Here is an 18,842-nt window from a genome sequence, read left to right on the forward strand (position 1 = left end):
TTGTGACCCTGCTCCTTCCCCCCCTTCCCCCCCGCCCCCCTCCCCCCAACGATGGGCACCGACTTTTGCTGGGATACGTGTTCCACGGTCATTGACCTTACTCCATTGCCCCCTGGGAGACCTCGCAGGCAAGCTCAGTCTTGTTCCCACTCAGCGTTCATTTTCCCTTTGTGGGGGGAGGGGTGGTGGGTGTCGCTGGATTGCGACCAGAAGAAGGAATCCCTGCTGTGTTTGTCACCCCTCCCACACTCGGGGGCGCAGAGGCCAATGGTGGATCCACGAGAAGCGGGGATCGAACCTGGAATCTCCCAGGCCTGTGTGGGTCAGTTCCATCCACTGGGCCATAGGAGGAGTCAGACATTCGTGATCTAACTGCGGATGTCTCCACTTTGTATAATGTAGGGGTAATTCAGCGAAATATGCCTCCCTTTGAAGAGAGGGGTGACACTGGTCTGTGTTTTCTCTCTCTCTCTCTCTCTCTCTCTCTCTGTGTGTGTATTGGTGAGTGTGAACAAGTTTTGCCTCGTGGGTAACCATCACACACTGGGTCTAAAAATAGAAGATGAGGCGGATGGTCGGTGCGTGGATTTAATTGGTGGAAAATGACGTCATAGCTTACAGCTGAAGTAACCAAGGAATATGTGAATCAACCAAACGTCTGAAATGTTTCCTTGTAGCACTGATTCATCATCTGCTCACTCAGAAGATTACAATCCTTTCTGATGGTAAATCATCCTCGCTGTGTTGAAGTCAAGGCTCAGCTTGCAATCTCCTCTTTCCCCAGGACCTCAAACCTGAGCAACTCCTCAGCTCCCCTCTATATACCTCCTACATTGAAAGAGTGCTCTACTACAACAACAACTTGCATTTATATAGCGCCTTTAACGTAGTAAAACATCCCAAGGCGTTTCACAGGAGCGTAATCAGACATAATTTGACACCGAGCCACATAAGGAGACATTAGGACAGGTGACCCAAACTTTGGTCAAAGAGGTAGGTTTTAAGGAGTGTCTTAAAGGAGGAAAGGCGGAGAGGTTTAGGGAGGGAATTCCAGAGCTTAGGGCTTGGACAGCTGAAGGCACGGCCGCCAAGAGTGGGGCGAAGGAAGTGGGGGATGCGCAAGAGGCCAGAGTTGAAGGAGTGCGGGGTTCTCAGAGGGTTGTAGGACTGAAGGATAACACAAAGGAGGTGACTGTGTGATCCAACTCTTTGTGGGTCCCAAGAGCGGAAGTCAGTGGAGTCACTTTTAGCCCCCCCCCCCCCCCGACCCGGGTTCTGCTCACTGCCCTTCCAGAACCGGAGGAGGAAAGTAAAAATACTTCCGTGTTAGTTGGTTCCCTTCCTCATGCAGCCCACAGACTTTAAAACCCAAGCTTGGTGTCACCTAACCACTACTTGTTTCATTTTACCTCAACTTCCTTCCCACTCCTTGCAACCTTGGTGGTTTCCGAAACTATGGATGGCTCCAGGGGAGAGAAGAGGAGAAAACTGGAATTTATTTTAATCGGTGAGAAAGAAGAGCTGCTGTTTTGGTAATTTTAAAAGAGAGAAAGAATGAGGAAAATAGAGAAGAGGTACCTGGTTAATGCTGCGGGTTGTTGCTGCCTGCAGCCCGTCGAACCATGTTTGAGGTTTTGGTGTGAGGAGATAAAAAAGAAAGACTTTGCATTTATATAGCATTTTTCACAACCTCAGGACATCAAACAGCACTTCACAGCCAGTGAAATATTTTTTTGAAGTGTAGTCACTGTTATAATGTAGGAAACACGGCAGCCAATTTGCGCACAGCAAGATCCCACAAACAGCAATGTGATAAATGACCAGATAATCTTTTTTTTGCGATGTTGGTTGAGGGATAAATATTGGCCAGGACACCAGGGAGAACTCCCCAGCTCTTCTTCGAAATAGTGCCATGGGATCTTTTACGTCCACCTGAGCGGAGTAGACAGGGCCTCGGTTTAACGTCTCATCCGAAAGACGGCACCTCCGGCAGTGTAGTACTCCCTCGGTACTGCACTGGGAGTGTCGGCCTGGATTTTTGTGCTCAAGTCTTCTGAAGTGGGGTTTGAACCCGCAACTTTCTGATTCTGAGGCGAGAGTGCTTGCTGTGCGCAAATTGTCTGCTGCGTTTCCTACATTACAACGGTGACTACATTTCAAAGTAGTATTTAATTGGTTGCAAAGCGTTTTGAACGTCCTGAGGTTGTGAAAGGTGCAATATAAGTGCAAGTCTTTCTAATCACATCGCTTCCAGATGGAGCAATGTTGGGAAAGAGAGCGGTCGCTGGTGACACGCCCTGGAATATAACCTTGTGTGTTTTTTTGTGTGTGTGAACGCTGACAGACAAAGGTGTGTCTCCGAGAATTCGGCAAAGCTTGTGGCAGATTTTCACCTTCCCAGCTTTCCCTGCTGCCTGTTCTCGTGGTGTTCTTTCTGAATGAGTCCCTCCGCATTCTTTCCACCAACAGGAATTTTTTTTTAAATTAAACCCTTTTCGGCTATTTTTATCTGGGGCTGCCAGAATGTTGTGTAAATTGGCTCGAAGCTGAAGCTTTATGTCTGCTCTCTCAATCATTTCAGGCTGCCCCGCCCCTACGGAGTATCTCAGATCCTGCGCAAGAGACCTTCTCTTGTACTGTAACCACATGTTTGAATCTGTTGCTAGTCTAGTGAGCCTGGTAACACTGTGTAAGAGGCAAGAGTTTGTCATCACTCCTACGTCACATTGAACAATCTGACCTCCTGACCTTTCTGCTAATTTGTGAGGCAAAGCACCAAATGGAACTGATTCCAGTGGATTATAGCCCAGAAGAACCGTGAGGAACACATTGACTCATTCATTAATATGCCCCCTCCCCCAGTTTGCTCCCTCATCTCCTGGGGGTACTGGCTCCTGTTGGAATTTGTTGGAACAGGTGCCTCACCCACACAGCTATTCGACCGTAGAGGCATCACATCTGCTCCAGTCCTCACCTGACATCTACAGAATTGCACTTTCCAGCAGGGGCTCATTGGAAATCTATCAGGCACAGGAATCCGAACCAATATTCCCCTCCCTATCCCTGGACACTCAGGCTCACTATAGCACCCCTACCACCATCCCAGTTATCAATCTTCTCAGCGTAGAGCAGGGATCAAACCTGGGACCTTCTGGTTTGAATAGCTCAGACCCACACCAGACCCGGTCTGTACCTCCTGGATAATCTCATGTGTGCAATTTAACTACTTCCTGGCACAGCAATCTTTGGTACATAGACTTAAACACATAATCCAGGCTGACTCTCCAGCGCTGCACTGACGGAGGTACCGTCCTTCGGATGAGACGTTGAGCCTGTCTGCCTTCTCGGGTGGTTGTAAAAGATCCCATGGCATTATTTCGAAGAAGAGCAGGGGAGTTCTCCCTGGTGTTCTGTGCCAATATTTATCCCTCGACTAACATCACTAAAACAGATTATCTGGTTATTACCACATCGCTGTTTGTGCGACCTTGCTGTGTGCAAATTGGCTGCCGCGTTTCCGACATTACAACAGTTTTTTATTTATTCATGGGATGTGGGCGTCGCTGGCAAGGCCAGTATTTATTGCCCGTCCCTAATTGCCCTTGAGAAGGTGGTGGTGAGCCGCCTTCTTGAACCGCTGCAGTCCGTGTGGTGAAGGTTCTCCCACAGTGCTGTTAACAATGACTGTACTTCAGAAGGATTTCATTAGCTGTAAAGCGCTTTGGGGCATCCTGAGGTTGTGAAAGGTGCTATACAAATGCAAGTTCTTTCTTTCATATGTACACTACCCAAAGCTGTTCCCAGCGCTCAGGAGTTCACCCCACACAGTGCGTGTTGGTGCGTCAGCTGGAGCCCGGCCCGTGTGGGTTTGTACAAAAGTTACGACCATGTGTTCCTGCTCTTGGAGCTCGTTCAACTGGTAAACCAAGCCCCTTGCTGGCCCAAAGGGCTAGGCCGCCTTTCACCGCAACAAAACGGCATTGCACGGCAGCACGGACCTCCACTAAAGTCTCCCAGCTCCTGCTCGGCATCTGTTCTCTCCCCTCGCCCTCTTCTTCTGAAGTGATTTGGGAACATAGGAACAGGAAGCGGCCATTCAGCCCCTCGAGCCTGTTCCACCATTCAATTAGATCATGGCTGATCTGTATCTTAACTCCATCTAACCGCCTTGGTTCCGTAAACCTTAATAACCTTACTTAACAAATATCTATCAACTCAGTTTTGAAATTTTCAATTGACCCCCAGCCTCAATAGCTTTTTGGGGGAGAGAGTTCCAGATTTCCACTCCCCTTTGTGTGAAGAAGTGCTTCCTGACATCACCCCTGAACGGCCTAGCTCTAATTTTAAGGTTATGCCCCCTTGTTCTGGGCTCTCCCACCAGAGGAAATAGTTTCTCTCTATCTACTCTATAACTCCTTCAATCACCTTAAACACCTCAATTAGATCACCCCTTAATCTTCTAAACTCAAGGGAATACAAGCCTAGTCTATGCGACCTGTCCTCATAATTTGACCCTTTTAGCCCCGGTATCATTCTGGTGAATCTGCGCCGCACCCCCTCCTAGGCCAATATATCCTTCCTGATGTGCGGCGCCCAGAACTGAATGCAATATCTCCAGGTGGAGTCTAACCAGAGCCTCTGTACAGCTGTAACATAACTTCCATCCATTTTGTATTCCAGCCCCCTTGAGATAAAGGCCAACATTCTTTTAGCCTTTTCAATTATTTTTTGTACCTGTCCACTAGCTTTAGTGATTTTTATACTTAGACCCATAAATCTCGATGCTCCTCCACAGTTCCTAGCTTCTCACCATTTAGGAAAATTTTTGTATTGTTTTGTTATAGAAGTCTCGCGTTGTCCTACTGGAGGCCTCATTTACCTTCCAGCCCTCCCTCTCCCCTTCGAGCCCAAGCCTGCTACCAGTCCTGATCTGTGCAGGTGAAGTTGGGTTGCTGTGTTCTCGGGACGTGGGCAGGCTGTGTAAGCGTCACTGGAAAGCTGTCTTGCTGGGATCGGTGTTACTGGGCAAGTTGTCGGACTGGTTCTGCTGCTAAGGGAGGTGACCCCAATTCACACAGAGAGCAGCTTGTTATCAGTCCCATCCCTGGGATCGGGCTGGGCCCTCTGAATCTCAAGATTCCTCAGCGGGAATATGGCTGTTTTTGCTCTGTAATTATTGACCTGCGGACACATTTCGAAGCCCTGATTTCCATGGCGTTTTGTTAATTTGAAGAAAAGCAGCCATTCTCCTGGGGAAGTTTTTTTTTGGTTAAAAGAGCAATTTTACCAACCCTGCGAGAGGAAAAATAAAACCCGACAGTGTTACAAACTGTAAACAATTTAACAACACCAAGTTATAGTCCAGCAATTTTATTTTAAATTCACAAGCTTTCGGAGGCTACCTCCTTCCTCAGGTGAACGATGTGGAAATGAAATCCTCAAAATGAAGTCGCATTTATAATTCACAGAACAATGCTTGGTGATAACAGACAGTTTTTTCAACTGCCTGTTGCCAAGGCAATCAGTGTGCAGACAGACAGGTGTTACCTGCCAGGTCTCAGAATATACAAATCACCAAAAAAAACAACAAACAAAAAAAACAGAGATAGAGAGGTAGAAACATAGAAAAGACAGCAACTGACCCGTTATATTAAAAACAGATAACATTTGTTCGCTGGTGGGGTAACGTGTAGCGTGACATGAACCCAAGATCCCGGTTGAGGCCGTCCTCATGGGTGCGGAACTTGGCTATCAATTTCTGCTCGACGATTTTGCGTTGTCGTGTGTCTCGAAGGCCGCCTTGGAGTACGCTTACCCGAAGGTCGGTGGCTGAATGTCCTTGACTGCTGAAGTGTTCCCCGACTGGGAGGGAACCCTCCTGTTTGGCGATTGTTGCGCGGTGTCCGTTCATCCGTTGTCGCAGTGTCTGCATGGTCTCGCCAATGTACCATGCTCTGGGGCATCCTTTCCTGCAACGTATGAGGTAGACAACGTTGGCCGAGTCACAGGAGTATGAACCATGCACCTGGTGGGTGGTGTCCTCTCGTGTGATGGTGGTATCTGTGTCGATGATCTGGCATGTCTTGCAGAGGTTACCGCGGCAGGGTTGTGTGGTGTCGTGGACGCTGTTCTCTTGAAAGCTGGGTAATTTGCTGCGAACGATGGTCTGTTTGAGGTTGGGTGGCTGTTTAAAGGCGAGTAGTGGAGGTGTGGGGATGGCCATAGCGAGGTGTTCGTCGTCATTGATGACATGTTGAAGGCTGCGGAGAACATGGCGTAGTTTCTCCGCTCCGGGGAAGTACGACGAACACCTCGCTATGGCCATCCCCACACCTTCACTACTGGACTATAACTTGGTGTTGTAAAATTGTTTACAATTGTCAACCCCAGTCCATCACCGGCATCTCCACATCATGTTACAAACTGGACAGCCAGGTGGTGGATAGGATACTAGAGCCTGGTCTTCAGTTGCTTCCAAGCCTTTATTCACAGATATCCACATTACACGCACCTATATATGGATACAAGAGAGCCCCAATTGATACACATGGATACAATTAACAGTGCTGGAAACACACAGCAGGTCTGTGGGCATCTGAAAGAGGAAAGATAGGTTTATGTGTCACATGAAGAGTACTTTTCACAAACCTGTCTCCTCTTTCAGAGCCTGACTGACCTGTGTATTTGAGTTTTCTGTTTTTATTTCACCTGCCGCTCTCCGCCCCGCGCCCCCACCCCAGTGACCGTATCGTGTTTGCTTACTCCGATTAGAGTTGCCAACTCTGGTTGGACATATATTCGTGGAGGTTTCATCACATGACCTCCCGCCTCCAACTATCTCACTCCCCCACTCCCGCCACGTATATTCTTCTCTCCAAACCACCCCCCTCCTCTCCCCCTCACCCTTCCCCCTCATACCAACTGGAAAGCGAAGACTCTTCATTACCCAATTGGATGATTCTTGACTCTCAGTCAAAAGGCCTTTATTCCCACCTCCCGATATTTTTATAACTAATAAATTCAAGTGTTCAAAGAAAATGTGGGAAAAAAAACACTTTTTTTTTTAAACTAGTCTATGATTTTCCTCCGGGGTTTGCTCACAGTAATGTCCAGGAAATTAATCCCTGGAGACTCCTGGACAATCCTGGAGGGTTGGCATCCCTCCCTCCGGTCAGAAATGAAGCCATCCTCATTACCAATCCAGTCATTACTCTTCTTGTCACCTCTTGTGAGATGTAAACGATTCCAGTGAACACTCCACACAAATAAGAAAGATTAAGAAAAAAAATGATTAACAACAACTTGCGTTTATATAGCACCTTTAACGTAGTAAAATATCCCAAGGCGCTTCACAGGAGTGTTATCTGACAAAATTTGACACCGAGCCACATAAGGAGACATTAGGACAGATGGACCAAAAGCTTGGTCAAAGACGTAGGTTTTAAGGAGCGTCTTAAAGGAGGGGAGGGAATTCCAGAGCTTAAGACCTAGGCAGCTGAATGCACGGCCGTCAATGGTGAGCGATTTTTTTTTTTTTAAAAATCAGGGATGCGCAGAGATCTTGGAGGGTTGGTCAGTCAGATACCCTCCACCGATGGGTTGGGTTCCACCAATCTCGCCAGCCCTTCTCTATTATAGAGGAGGTGAATTCCGTAACTCCGACTGCTGCCCAGAGCCCAGCTTTTCATCTGATGGGGACTGGCACCAGAATCAAGGCAAGTGGCACTGGTGGTTCTCATTGTGTCCGACCCAAACAGCTAAAAGACTCGAAAGAGGAAAGAAAGAACAACTTGCATTTCTATAGCGCCTTTCACAATCTCAGGACATCCCAATGTGCTTTCCAGGCAATGAAGTACTTTTGCCATACAGTCACTGTTATAATGTAGGACACGCGGCAGCCAATATGCATTCAGCAAGATCCCACAAATAGCAATGTGATAAATGAACAGATAATCTGATTTTTAGTGACGTTGATTGTGGGATAAATATTGGCCAGGACACTACGGAGAACTCCCCTGCTTTTCTTTGAATAGTGCTATGGGATCTTTTACATCCACCTGAGAGGACAGACAGAACCTCGGTTTAACGTCTCATCCGAGAAACGGCAACTCTGACAGTGCAGCACTCCCTCAGCACTGCACTGGGAGTGTCGGCCTGGATTATGTGCTTAAGTCTCCTGAGTGGGACTTGAATTCACGACCTCCTGGCTCAGGCGAGAGTGCTACCCACTGAGCCACGGCTGACGTTAATGCAGGTGGAACACGAGTTGATGTCTCAGGTGGGACCCTCCATTTCCACCCAAAACATTAGCCTGGTTTTATTTCTGCTTTTCAAATGCTGACTGACCTGCTGTGTGTTTCCAGCACTTTGTCAAACTGCATGGATGTTATTGTAAAGGCCCCAGTGACTCAGTACCAAAGCCCATAATTAACAAAAGCGGAAAACCTCTAAGCTGCGTAATGCCTGTTCTCGAATTTCCTTTGTCACCTGCCAATAAAATAAAGAGACACCCCCGAGATTCACTCTGTTGTCAACCTTACACTGTCCAGGAAAATACAAGCCACTATCAGTTGCCGTTCCTTCACGGTCTCTGGGTCAAACCCCTGGAACTCCCGACCTAACAGCACTGTGGGAGAACCTTCACCACACAGACTGCAGCGGTTCAAGAAGGCGGCTCACCACCACCTTCTCAAGGGGCAACTAGGGGATGGGCTATAAATGCCGGCCTTGCCAGCGACGCCCACATCCAGAGAATTAATCTTCTAAAAACCAGTCTGTGTATTCACAGCAAAACCTATGAGGGTGAAAGTCAGCCTGTCTAATTGTTACCTGCTGTGCGTTACTAACACTTAAACAGCAGAGCCACTAATGAGCTTAATTGACTCGAATTATGAAAATGCAGCGTCCACTGGGAGTGTATGTCTGATGAGCAGAGACTGTACACACAGATAATCTTTCACGTACAAGGCTTCTCGTTCAGTGGGCTGAACCCCCCCACTGATTTATTGCATTCCTCCTCCGGTTATCTTGTACAGTACTGTACTGTCCCTCCACCTTAGCTGTTCCGACCCATTCTCTCAATCATTCATACATATTCTTTCTCTCTCTCCATTTCTTGTCTCTATTTTATCAATCCTCTATGGTCACTGCACCTCTGAACTTTTTTCTTCATCATGGCTGATCTGTATCTTAACTCCATTTACCCGCCTTGGCTCCGCAATCCTTTGCCTAACAAAAATCTATCTATCAATTTTGAATTTTTCAATTGACCCCCATATCCACAGCTTTTTGGGGGAAGGGAGTTCCAGATTTCCACTATCCTTTGTGTGAAAAAGTGCTTCCTGACATCACTCCTGAATGGCTTAACCCTAATTTTAAGATTATGCCCCCTTGTTCTGGATTCCCCCACCAGAGGAAATAGTTTCTCTCTACCTACCTATCAATTCCTTTAATCATCTTAAACACCTCAATTCTTCCTCCTGAGCTCCAAATATCGTGTCCTACTCACTCTTCCTCTTCTCCACATCCTCACTATTAATTCTCACATTCCTTCCAGGATCTCAAAGCTGTTGAACTCCTCGTCTCTCTGTCTTCCCATCCCTTCTTCAGTCTAAAGGTTTTTTAAATACCGAACTTGTCTTCACCCAACCACCAGTCTTCTCCCCTACTCTTCCCCGACCTTGCTGCTCTCCTGTGCTGCGGGTCTTGACCCTTCGCCTAAAGTTTTTCGATTTAAGAACACTCTTTGCGTTGCAGCTGGATGGAAGCGTGTTTGGATGAGGAACTGCCCCCAACAACCGAGCTAGAGGAAGGGCTGCGAAACGGAGTGTACCTTGGCAAACTGGGCCACTTCTTCAGCCCAAAGGTGGTGTCACGCAAAAAGATCTACGATTGTGAGCAAACCAGATACAAGGTATTATCCTCAACTGCACGTATTCGGGAAATCTCAGGTAACAGTTCCCATCACTGGGGAATAGTTCCCATCACCGGAGAAAAGGCAGCAGAAATATCAATGGAGACTGGGGGGGGGGGGGGTTACAATGGGTTGGAAATCTGGGACGTTGGTTTAAAGCTGACAGGACGAAAGTTTTCTTTCACTGCGAGTAGTGAGTACCCTACATGGAATTAATTTGGAGAGTTTCCACTTGTGGAAGAGTCCAAAAACCAGGGACCATAAAAATAAGATAGTCACTAATAAATCCACTCGGGAATTCAGGAGAAACTTCTTCACCCAGAGAGTGGTGAGAATGTAGAACTTGCTACCACAAGAGTAGATGAGGCAAATAGCATAGATATATTTAAGGGGAAGCTAGATAAACACATGAGGGAGAAAGGACTGGAAGGATATGTTGATAGGGTGAGATGAAGTCGGGAGGGAGGAGGCTCGTATGGAGCATAAACACCGGCATAGACCAGTTGGGCCGAATGGCCTGTTTCTATGCTGTACGTTCTTATGGAGTTCTGTCCACACTCTGTTCAACTAATTCAGCGCAGACCAGGGATCGAACTCTGCACTTTCTACCGTAGAATTAGTACCACACGGGCCTTTTGGAGAAGCTTAACACAGATTTCCTTCACGTCTTTGAATTTTTTTATTTAAACGCAGGCGACCGGACTCCATTTTCGCCACACGGACAACACCATCCAATGGTTTAACGCGATGACCAACATTGGGCTGCCCAAGGTAAGGGCCTTGTTTTATTTACAGTCGGGCGGCACATGCGCCTCGCTACATTGTTCATGTCTCTGTGTGAATGGAGCAGGAAATGATGAAACAAAACCAGCAAATACTGCAGGCCAGAAAGCAGAACAGAATTGATGAAGGATCTCTACGTTTTTTTTTTAAAAAAACTTCAACCTGTCTCTTTTTGCCGACGTTGACGTTTGTTTCCAGTATTTTTCTGTCTTTATCTCCAATTTCCAACGTCGACAGACTTTCTTTCTGATCCTCTTCCTGTTCGCACTCCATCCATCCTCTGTTTTCCATGATAATATTTGTGGAAACTTCCTTCCCTGACGTTGACTCCACACCCTGAAATGCTGGGATTCCATCAGGCCACATGACCCTTGGCCACAGCCCAGCACTCTGAATTCAGCCTCAAAACAGAGACTGCAGCTTTATTGTTAAGCGGGTTAGCTGAAAGTATTCCAAGACATGTCATAGGATTTGAAATCCAAAAGAATCTTACTTTTTTTTTAATATTTCAGTTTTCTTCTGTTCGGGACGACAGACTTTAGCGATTCTCCATTTCTCACCCAAGTATGAGCCTGGACAGTGATTTTCAGTAGGCTATTTGACTGTGAGGGCATCGCTTGATCCATTCCTCATCCAACCTCCACACCCATGCACATTCTATCCAGGGGCGTCATCGATAGTGACCAGGAGTGTGAGCCCAGGGGATTTCCTCCAGTCCAGTCATGCAGAGTCGAATTGCAGAACTCCAAGAGCTGCCCTGCCTGAGATCAGTTAATTCTGCGCAGCTCAGGGGTGTGTGGACACTGGGTGGGGACAGAATCTGGTTTGAACATGATGCCCTCCAAGGGCAAATAGTACCTGTGAAACCTTACCCCAGCATGGATCGGCACCTTTGATTTTGGTTGGGCGGGGAGGATTCCTCATTCAACCAATCCGGGCTGATGTTACTGCACCCAGTATATGAGAGGATGTAGTTTACAGACCCCAGCCAGGACAATCCACAGAGGGGAGTGGTCACTTTAAGAACTCTCAAATATTTTAATGGTCCTTATAAATATTTAACCTTTTGGTTCTTGAAATAGCCCCTCACCCACAGATGTTAATGATCACTAATAGCGTTTGAACTGGTGGGATTCTCTGGAACTGCTGGGCTCACTCGCTGGGGTAGGGATTGGGAGAGGGCTGGAGTGCCTTTCGTTGTCCTGCTGGTTCCCTGTGAGAGGAGAGTTTTGGGATCTCTACTTGGAGAGAGACCTGGGACGGGGGTGGAAGGCTTCTTCAGGGACCTGATCTACTTCACTGCATCTTTTCCGATCCCTGCAATGGCTAGGACTCATTTCACTGTCCATGCTGAGTGGCTGGTGACTGATCCCAATGAGTTCAGTGCCTGTGGGGTTTGAGTCATCACTGTAGTGTTGGCTGCCATTCACTGGGTTTTCTATGCATGGCCTCGCCCCTCCTTATCTCTGTAACCTCCTCCAGCCCGACAACCATCCCGAACTCTCCATTTCTTTGACTCTGGCCACTTGTTCATGCCCCTTCCCACGACCCAAAAGTTCAGGTCGTTGTAACTGCCTGTAAATTTCAAGTTCCAGGTCAGAAGAATCCAGTATCAAGATAGTTTTTGCATCTGTAACCAAATGTGGTTTGAAGTGTGGCATCTGGAGTGAGTCCGACATGTTAAAGGAATGACTTTAAAAAAAAATACTAACAGATCTCCCATGGCATTGCTCATATTGAGTTAGGGGGAACAATGTTTAATAATAGAGGTGAACAAAGTGTGATGGGGAAAGTGTTACCAGATGTAAACGTAAGTTTGACACAGGAAGTGAACACTGTACAGAAGAGTTATAGATATACTAACAGATCTCCTGCGGGATACGGTAGCATAGTGGTCATGTTATTGGACTAGTAATCCAGAGGCCTGGACTAATAATCCAGAGTCATGAGTTCAAATCCCGCCACGGCAGCTGAGGAATTTAAATTGAATTAATTAAATTCAATTAATTAAATAAAATCTGGAATTAAAATACTAGCATCAGTAATGGTGGCCATGAAACTACCGGATTGTTGTAAAAACCTATCTGGTTCACTAATGTCCTTTAGGGAAGGAAACCTGCCGTCCTTAGAGAATGTGACTCCAGACCCACAGCAATGTGGTTGATTCTTAATTGCCCTCTGAAATGGCCTAGCAAGCTACTCAGTTGTAAAATCTCGCTAAAAAAAGTCACAATAAGAATAAAACCGGACGGACCACTAGGCACCGGACACGACAAAGGCAAACCAAACTCAGTCGACCCTGCAAAGTCATCCTCACTAACATCTGGGGACTTGTGCCAAAATTGGGAGAGCTGTCCCACAGACTAGTCAAGCAACAGTCTGACATAGCCATACTCACAGAATCATACCTTTCAGCCAACATCCCAGACTCTTCCATCACCATCCCTGGGTATGTCCTGTCCCACCGGCAGGACAGACCGACCAGAGGTGGCGGTACAGTGATATACAGTCAGGAGGGAGTGGCCCTGGGAGTCCTCAACATTGACTGTGGACCCCATGAAATCTCATGGCATCAAGTCAAACATGGGCAAGGAAACCTCCTGCTGATTACCACTCACCGTCCTCCCTGTTGAGCACCACTTGGAGGAAGCACTGAGGGTAGCAAGGGCACAGAATATACTCTGGGTGGGGGACTTCAATGTCCATCACCAAGAGTGGCTCGGTAGCACCACTACTGACCGAGCTGGCCGAGTCCTGAAGGATATAGCTGCCAGACTGGGCCTGCGGCAGGTGGTGAGCGAACCAACACGAGGGAAAAACTTACTTGACCTTGTCCTCACCAACTTACCTGTTGCAAATGCATCTGTCCATGACAGTATTGGTAGGAGTGACCACCGCACAGTCCACGTGGAGATGAAGTCCCATCTTCACACTGAGGACACCATCCAACGTGTTGTGTGGCACTACCACCGTGCTAAATGGGATAGATTCAGAACAGATCTAGCAGCTCAAAACTGGGCATCCATGAGGCACTGTGGGCCATCAGCAGCAGAATTGTATTCCAACACAACCTGTAACCTCATGGCCCGGCATATTCCTCACTCTGCTATTACCAACAAGCCAGGGGATCAACCCTGGTTCAATGAGGAGTGTAGAAGAGCATACCAGGAGCAGCACCAGGTGTACCTAAAAATGAGGTGCCAACCTGGTGAAGCTCCAACTCAGGACTACATGCATGCTAAACAGTGGAAGCAACGTGCTATAGACAGAGCTAAGCGATTCCACAACCAACGGATCAGATCAAAGCTCTGCAGTCCTGCCACATCCAGTCGTGAATGGTGGTGGACAATTAAACAACTAACGGGAGGAGGAGGCTCTGCAAACATCCCCATCCTCAACGATGGCGGAGTCCAGCACGTGAGTGCAAAAGACAAGGCTGAAGCGTTTGCAACCATCTTCAGTCAGAAGTGCCGAGTAGATGATCCATCTCGGCCTCCTCCCGATATCCCCACCACCACAGAAGCCAGTCTTCAGCCAATTCGATTCACTCCATGTGATATCAAGAAACGGCTGCGTGCACTGGATACAGCAAAGGCTATGTGCCCTGACAACATCCCAGCTGTAGTGCTGAAGACTTGTGCTCCAGAACTAGCTGCGCCTCTAGCCAAGCTGTTCCAGTACAGCTACAGTACTGGCATCTACCTGACAATGTGGAAAATTGCCCAGGTATGTCCTGTCCACAAAAAGCAGGACAAATCCAATCCAGCCAATTACCGCCCCTTCAGTCCACTCTCAATCATCAGCAAAGTGATGGAAGGTGTCGTCGACAGTGCTATCAAGCGGCACTTACTCACCAATAACCTGCTCACTGATGCTCAGTTTGTGTTCTGCCAGGACCACTCGGCTCCTGACCTCATTACAGCCTTGGTCCAAACATGGACAAAAGAGCTGAATTCCAGAGGTGAGGTGAGAGTGACTGCCCTTGACATCAAGGCAGCGTTTGACTGAGTGTGGCACCAAGGAGCCCTAGTAAAATTGAAGTCAATGGGAATCCGGGGGAAAACTCTCCAGTGGCTGGAGTCATACCTAGCACAAAGGAAGATGGTAGTGGTTGTTGGAGGCCAGTCATCTCAGCCCCAGGGATTGCTGCAGGAGTTCCTCAGGGCAGTGTCCTAGGCCCAACCGTCTTCAGCTGCTTCATCAATGACCTTCCCTCCATCATAAGGTCAGAAATGGGGATGTTCGCTGATGATTGCACAGTGTTCAGTTCCATTCGCAACCCCTCAGATAATGACGCAGTCCGAGCCCGCATGCAGCAAGACCTGGACGACATCCAGGCTTGGGCTCATAAGTGGCAAGTAACATTCACGCCAGACAAGTGCCAGGCAATGACCATCTCCAACAAGAGCGGGTCTAACCACCTCCCCTTGACATTCAACGGCATTACCATCGCCGAATCCACCACCATCAACATCCTGAGGGTCACCGTTGACCAGAAATTTAACTGGACCAGCCATATAAATACTGTGGCTACGAGAGCAGGTCAGAGGCTGGGTATTCTGCGGCGAGTGACTCACCTCCTGACTCACCAAAGCCTTTCCACCATCTCCAAGGCACAAGTCAGGAGTGTGATGGAATACTCTCCACTTGCCTGGATGAGTGCAGCTCTAACAACACTCAAGAAGCTCGACACCATCCAGGACAAAGCAGCCCACTTGATTGGCACCCCATCCACCACCCTAAACATTCACTCCCTTCACCACCGGCGCACTGTGGCTGCAGTGTGTACCATCCACAGGATGCACTGCAGCAACTCGCCAAGGCTTTTTCAACAGCACCTCCCAAACCCACGACCTCTACCACCTAGAAGGACAAGAGCAGCAGGCACATGGGAACAACACCACCTGCACGTTCCCCTCCAAGTCACACACCATCCCGACTTGGAAATATATCGCCATTCCTTCATCGTCGCTGGGGCAAAATCCTGGAACTCCCTACCTAACAGCACTGTGGGAGAACCTTCACCACACGGACTGCAGCGGTTCAAGAAGGCGGCTCACCACAACCTTCTCCAGGGCAATTAGGGATGGGCAATAAATGCCGGCCTCCCCAGCGACGCCCACATCCCATGAACGAATAAAAAAAAGCAGTGCTTACGCAGCATATGCAGTATTGTGAGGACAGCAGCACTAAGTAAACACTGGGTGAGGTCATTTAGAGTTTAATTGCTCTTCAGGTACCAGGTCAGAGCCCAGGATGGAGTGACTGGCTTTCCCTTTTTTGGGGTGGGTGGGGCGGGGGGGTCAGAAATTACAGATGTTCTAATTACTGTCATTTTGCATTCTAAATTATTTACACTTTTTTTTAAAAAGAGTGACATTGAAATTTGCATGTGAGATATTAAAATGTGAGGGACACTGCGGGCTTGATGTGTTCTTTTATTGTTTATATGTTTCTTTTGATACAGATTTTTTACCCTGAAACAACAGACATCTACGACCGTAAGAACATGCCTCGATGTATCTACTGCATCCATGCTCTCAGGTATTGCCACCTGATATGAACCCTCTGTGATGATGGATTAGAAGTCGCACACGATATTGAAACTGATTTCAATGTGACATTTTTCCCCCTCTACTTTGCTGTGTTAGTTGCAGTTGCTTCTACTGGACTTGGTGCCTCTTGGGCTAGGGAAGGGGGTAAATCAGCCAAGGTTCCTGCTGTGTGCGCGTGTCGGACAGGATTGAACTTGGCTCTGCTGCCCCCCGTAGTTGAATAGCCTGCTGACGTTCGCTGGTGGCAAATGGCCAGCTGGCAGAAGGGTGCCCAGAGCCGGTGTGTAACAACAGAAGACAGTGCCGGCAGGAAATGGGGAGCAAACTGGCAGGACGGGAGGTAGGGGCAGAGAGATTAGAAAGACTGACTGGGACTTTTTTCCCTGGAGAGTAGGAGGTTAAGGGGTGATCTTATAGAAGTCTATAAAATAATGAGGGGCATAGATAAGGTCGATAGTCAAAATCTTTTCCCAAAGGTAGGGGAGTCTATAACGAGGGGGCACAGATTTAAGGTGAGAGGGGAGAGATACAAAAGGGTCCAGAGGGGCAATTTTTTCACTCAAAGGGTGGTGAGTGTCTGGAACGAGCTGCCAGAGGCAGTAGTAGAGGCGGGTACAATTTTGTCTTTTAAAAAGCATTTGGACAGTTACATGGGTAAGATGGGTATAGAGGGATATGGGCCAAGTGCAGGCAATTGGGACTAGCTTAGTGGTATAAACTGGGCGACATGGACATGTTGGGCCGAAGGGCCTGTTTCCATGTTGTAACTTCTATGATTCTATGAAAGCCTCAAATGAAACTGGAGGACAGAAAAAGTAATGTACATTTATCAGAAGCTGTATCATGAGAAAGTTAGCAGCAACTCTGGAGCAGGTTATGCGTCTAAATCACAATGTAGGGGTGGAAGAGGGCTTAGTGAGGGCTTTTTACAAGTTTCTTCCTGTCAGCTCTTGGAGCAAACAGTGCACCTCCTGGAAAATAAACAGTGAAGAGGACACTCACGGTGTGTCTGTGCTTCTTTCACCATCGCTTCTGTGTCCCGTAATGATCAGATGTCAGAACTCGAGTCCCCAACCCTGCCCTCTTCCGGTTTTGAAGGAGGCGGACGACAGTTACCCTAAATGTTGTGCGACGTGTAACTATACCAGGCCGCAGATTAATGCAGCGGTTCACTTGATTCAGACTTTGAGCAAAATGAGGACTGCACTTGGCGATATGCAGTTCCTGGCACAACACTGAGAGGCACAATTTTGTTGGTGGAATTATCAAAGGCAAAGAGTAAACGGCCAGTATGTTCTGAAATTGATGCATTATGTTCTAGCTGCTGAAATTGTTTATCCCCATGCTTTGCTTTAAGTATATAACCAGTTCAACAGTCAATATTTCAGGCTGTGTGTATTGCCAGAAGATTCATACAGAAATAAAGTGATATTGAGAAGTACACAGGCAATTGAGGCTGGCGTATACCAGTAAACCTCCTTACAAAATAGTTACTAGGACGATGGGAATATTTTTAGACTGGTCTCTAATGTGTTTCTGAATAAAAGGACTCTGAAGGCACCAATACATTCGAGAGAGAAAGATTCCTTACCAAGAGGTTATCAACAACTTCCATCAGAGATAGATGAGCCGACAGCTTTTGATACCCTGTGAAGCAGTAAGAGTGATCGTGGAGGCTTAACCAGCACAAAGGCGGGGATTTAATGTGTAGGATACTCTACTTCGTGCATCTTTTCCCTCCTGTTCGACCTCTCCTGAAAGCAAAGGGTCTCACTGGGGTACAGCTTCATGAGCACTCCATACCCTAGTGGCCAGCCATCGTGTGTGAACCTAGATGCTCTCTCTGGGCTATTCTACCAGGGAGGTTGCGGGGGGGAATCCCGACCAAACCCAATACGCACAATTCCTGTTTTCCAGCAGTTCTCACTGATAGTGCTCAGCATTGCCAATGCTGGCTGGTAGTGGTACCCATCCCTGACCTGGGGTACGGAGGCTGGTTACAGCTCCTTCTCCCCTGCTCCAGCTCCAATCAGGTAGTAGAGCAGCGTGCAACACTATTTAATCAGGAGAGGAGGGGGATGGAGTGAGAAATGAGGGGAATCCCACGCCATTTGAAAGGGGGATGTCTTGTCAGCTTGACTGGATTGAACCTCCAATCTGAAGGAGCCCAGCGAGATTCGCGACTTGATTTCTGCTTGAATTGGGGGGAATGGAGCAGAGAGTTCCAGGGTTAAACTGTGGCCGAGGTAATGAGTCAGGGTATAAAGGAACAGTGTTCTCATCCAGTAATTTCCTGTTCTGGGCCTGATCATTTCCCAATGCTTCTATTCCTGGCCCAAGCCACATAGTTCAGGTCAGGAAATGCCAGGCTGATTGTTCAGTGGCTGTTAGCGCTCTTGCTAATGGGGTTACACCAAGGACAACATCTGGCTGTGCCTCCAAGAGCTGTGCCAATGCCAATCTTGGACTGTTGTCCCTTATTGTTAGTCATGGCTCAGTGGTAGTTCACTGGTCATGGGTTCAAGACCCACTCCAGAGACTTGAGCACAAAATCCAGGCTGACGTTCCCAGAGTCGGTACTGAGGGAGTGC

At 47.8% G+C, this 18,842-nt stretch overlaps 1 protein-coding gene across 1 annotated transcript in view; it reads left to right on the forward strand.

Annotated features, from left to right (window-relative positions):
• The window catches only part of iqgap1 (IQ motif containing GTPase activating protein 1), a 113,062-nt gene that overhangs the window by 21,432 nt on the left and 72,788 nt on the right, over positions 1-18,842 (forward strand). The window contains exons 3-5 of the mRNA XM_067973449.1: positions 9,757-9,913; positions 10,607-10,684; positions 16,164-16,240. Of these exons, the coding sequence (XP_067829550.1) occupies positions 9,757-9,913; positions 10,607-10,684; positions 16,164-16,240 (312 nt within the window). The remainder of the gene's footprint in view (positions 1-9,756; positions 9,914-10,606; positions 10,685-16,163; positions 16,241-18,842) is intronic.

Source organism: Heptranchias perlo, chromosome 38 (assembly GCF_035084215.1).
Source record: "Heptranchias perlo isolate sHepPer1 chromosome 38, sHepPer1.hap1, whole genome shotgun sequence".
Lineage (NCBI taxonomy): Eukaryota > Metazoa > Chordata > Chondrichthyes > Hexanchiformes > Hexanchidae > Heptranchias > Heptranchias perlo.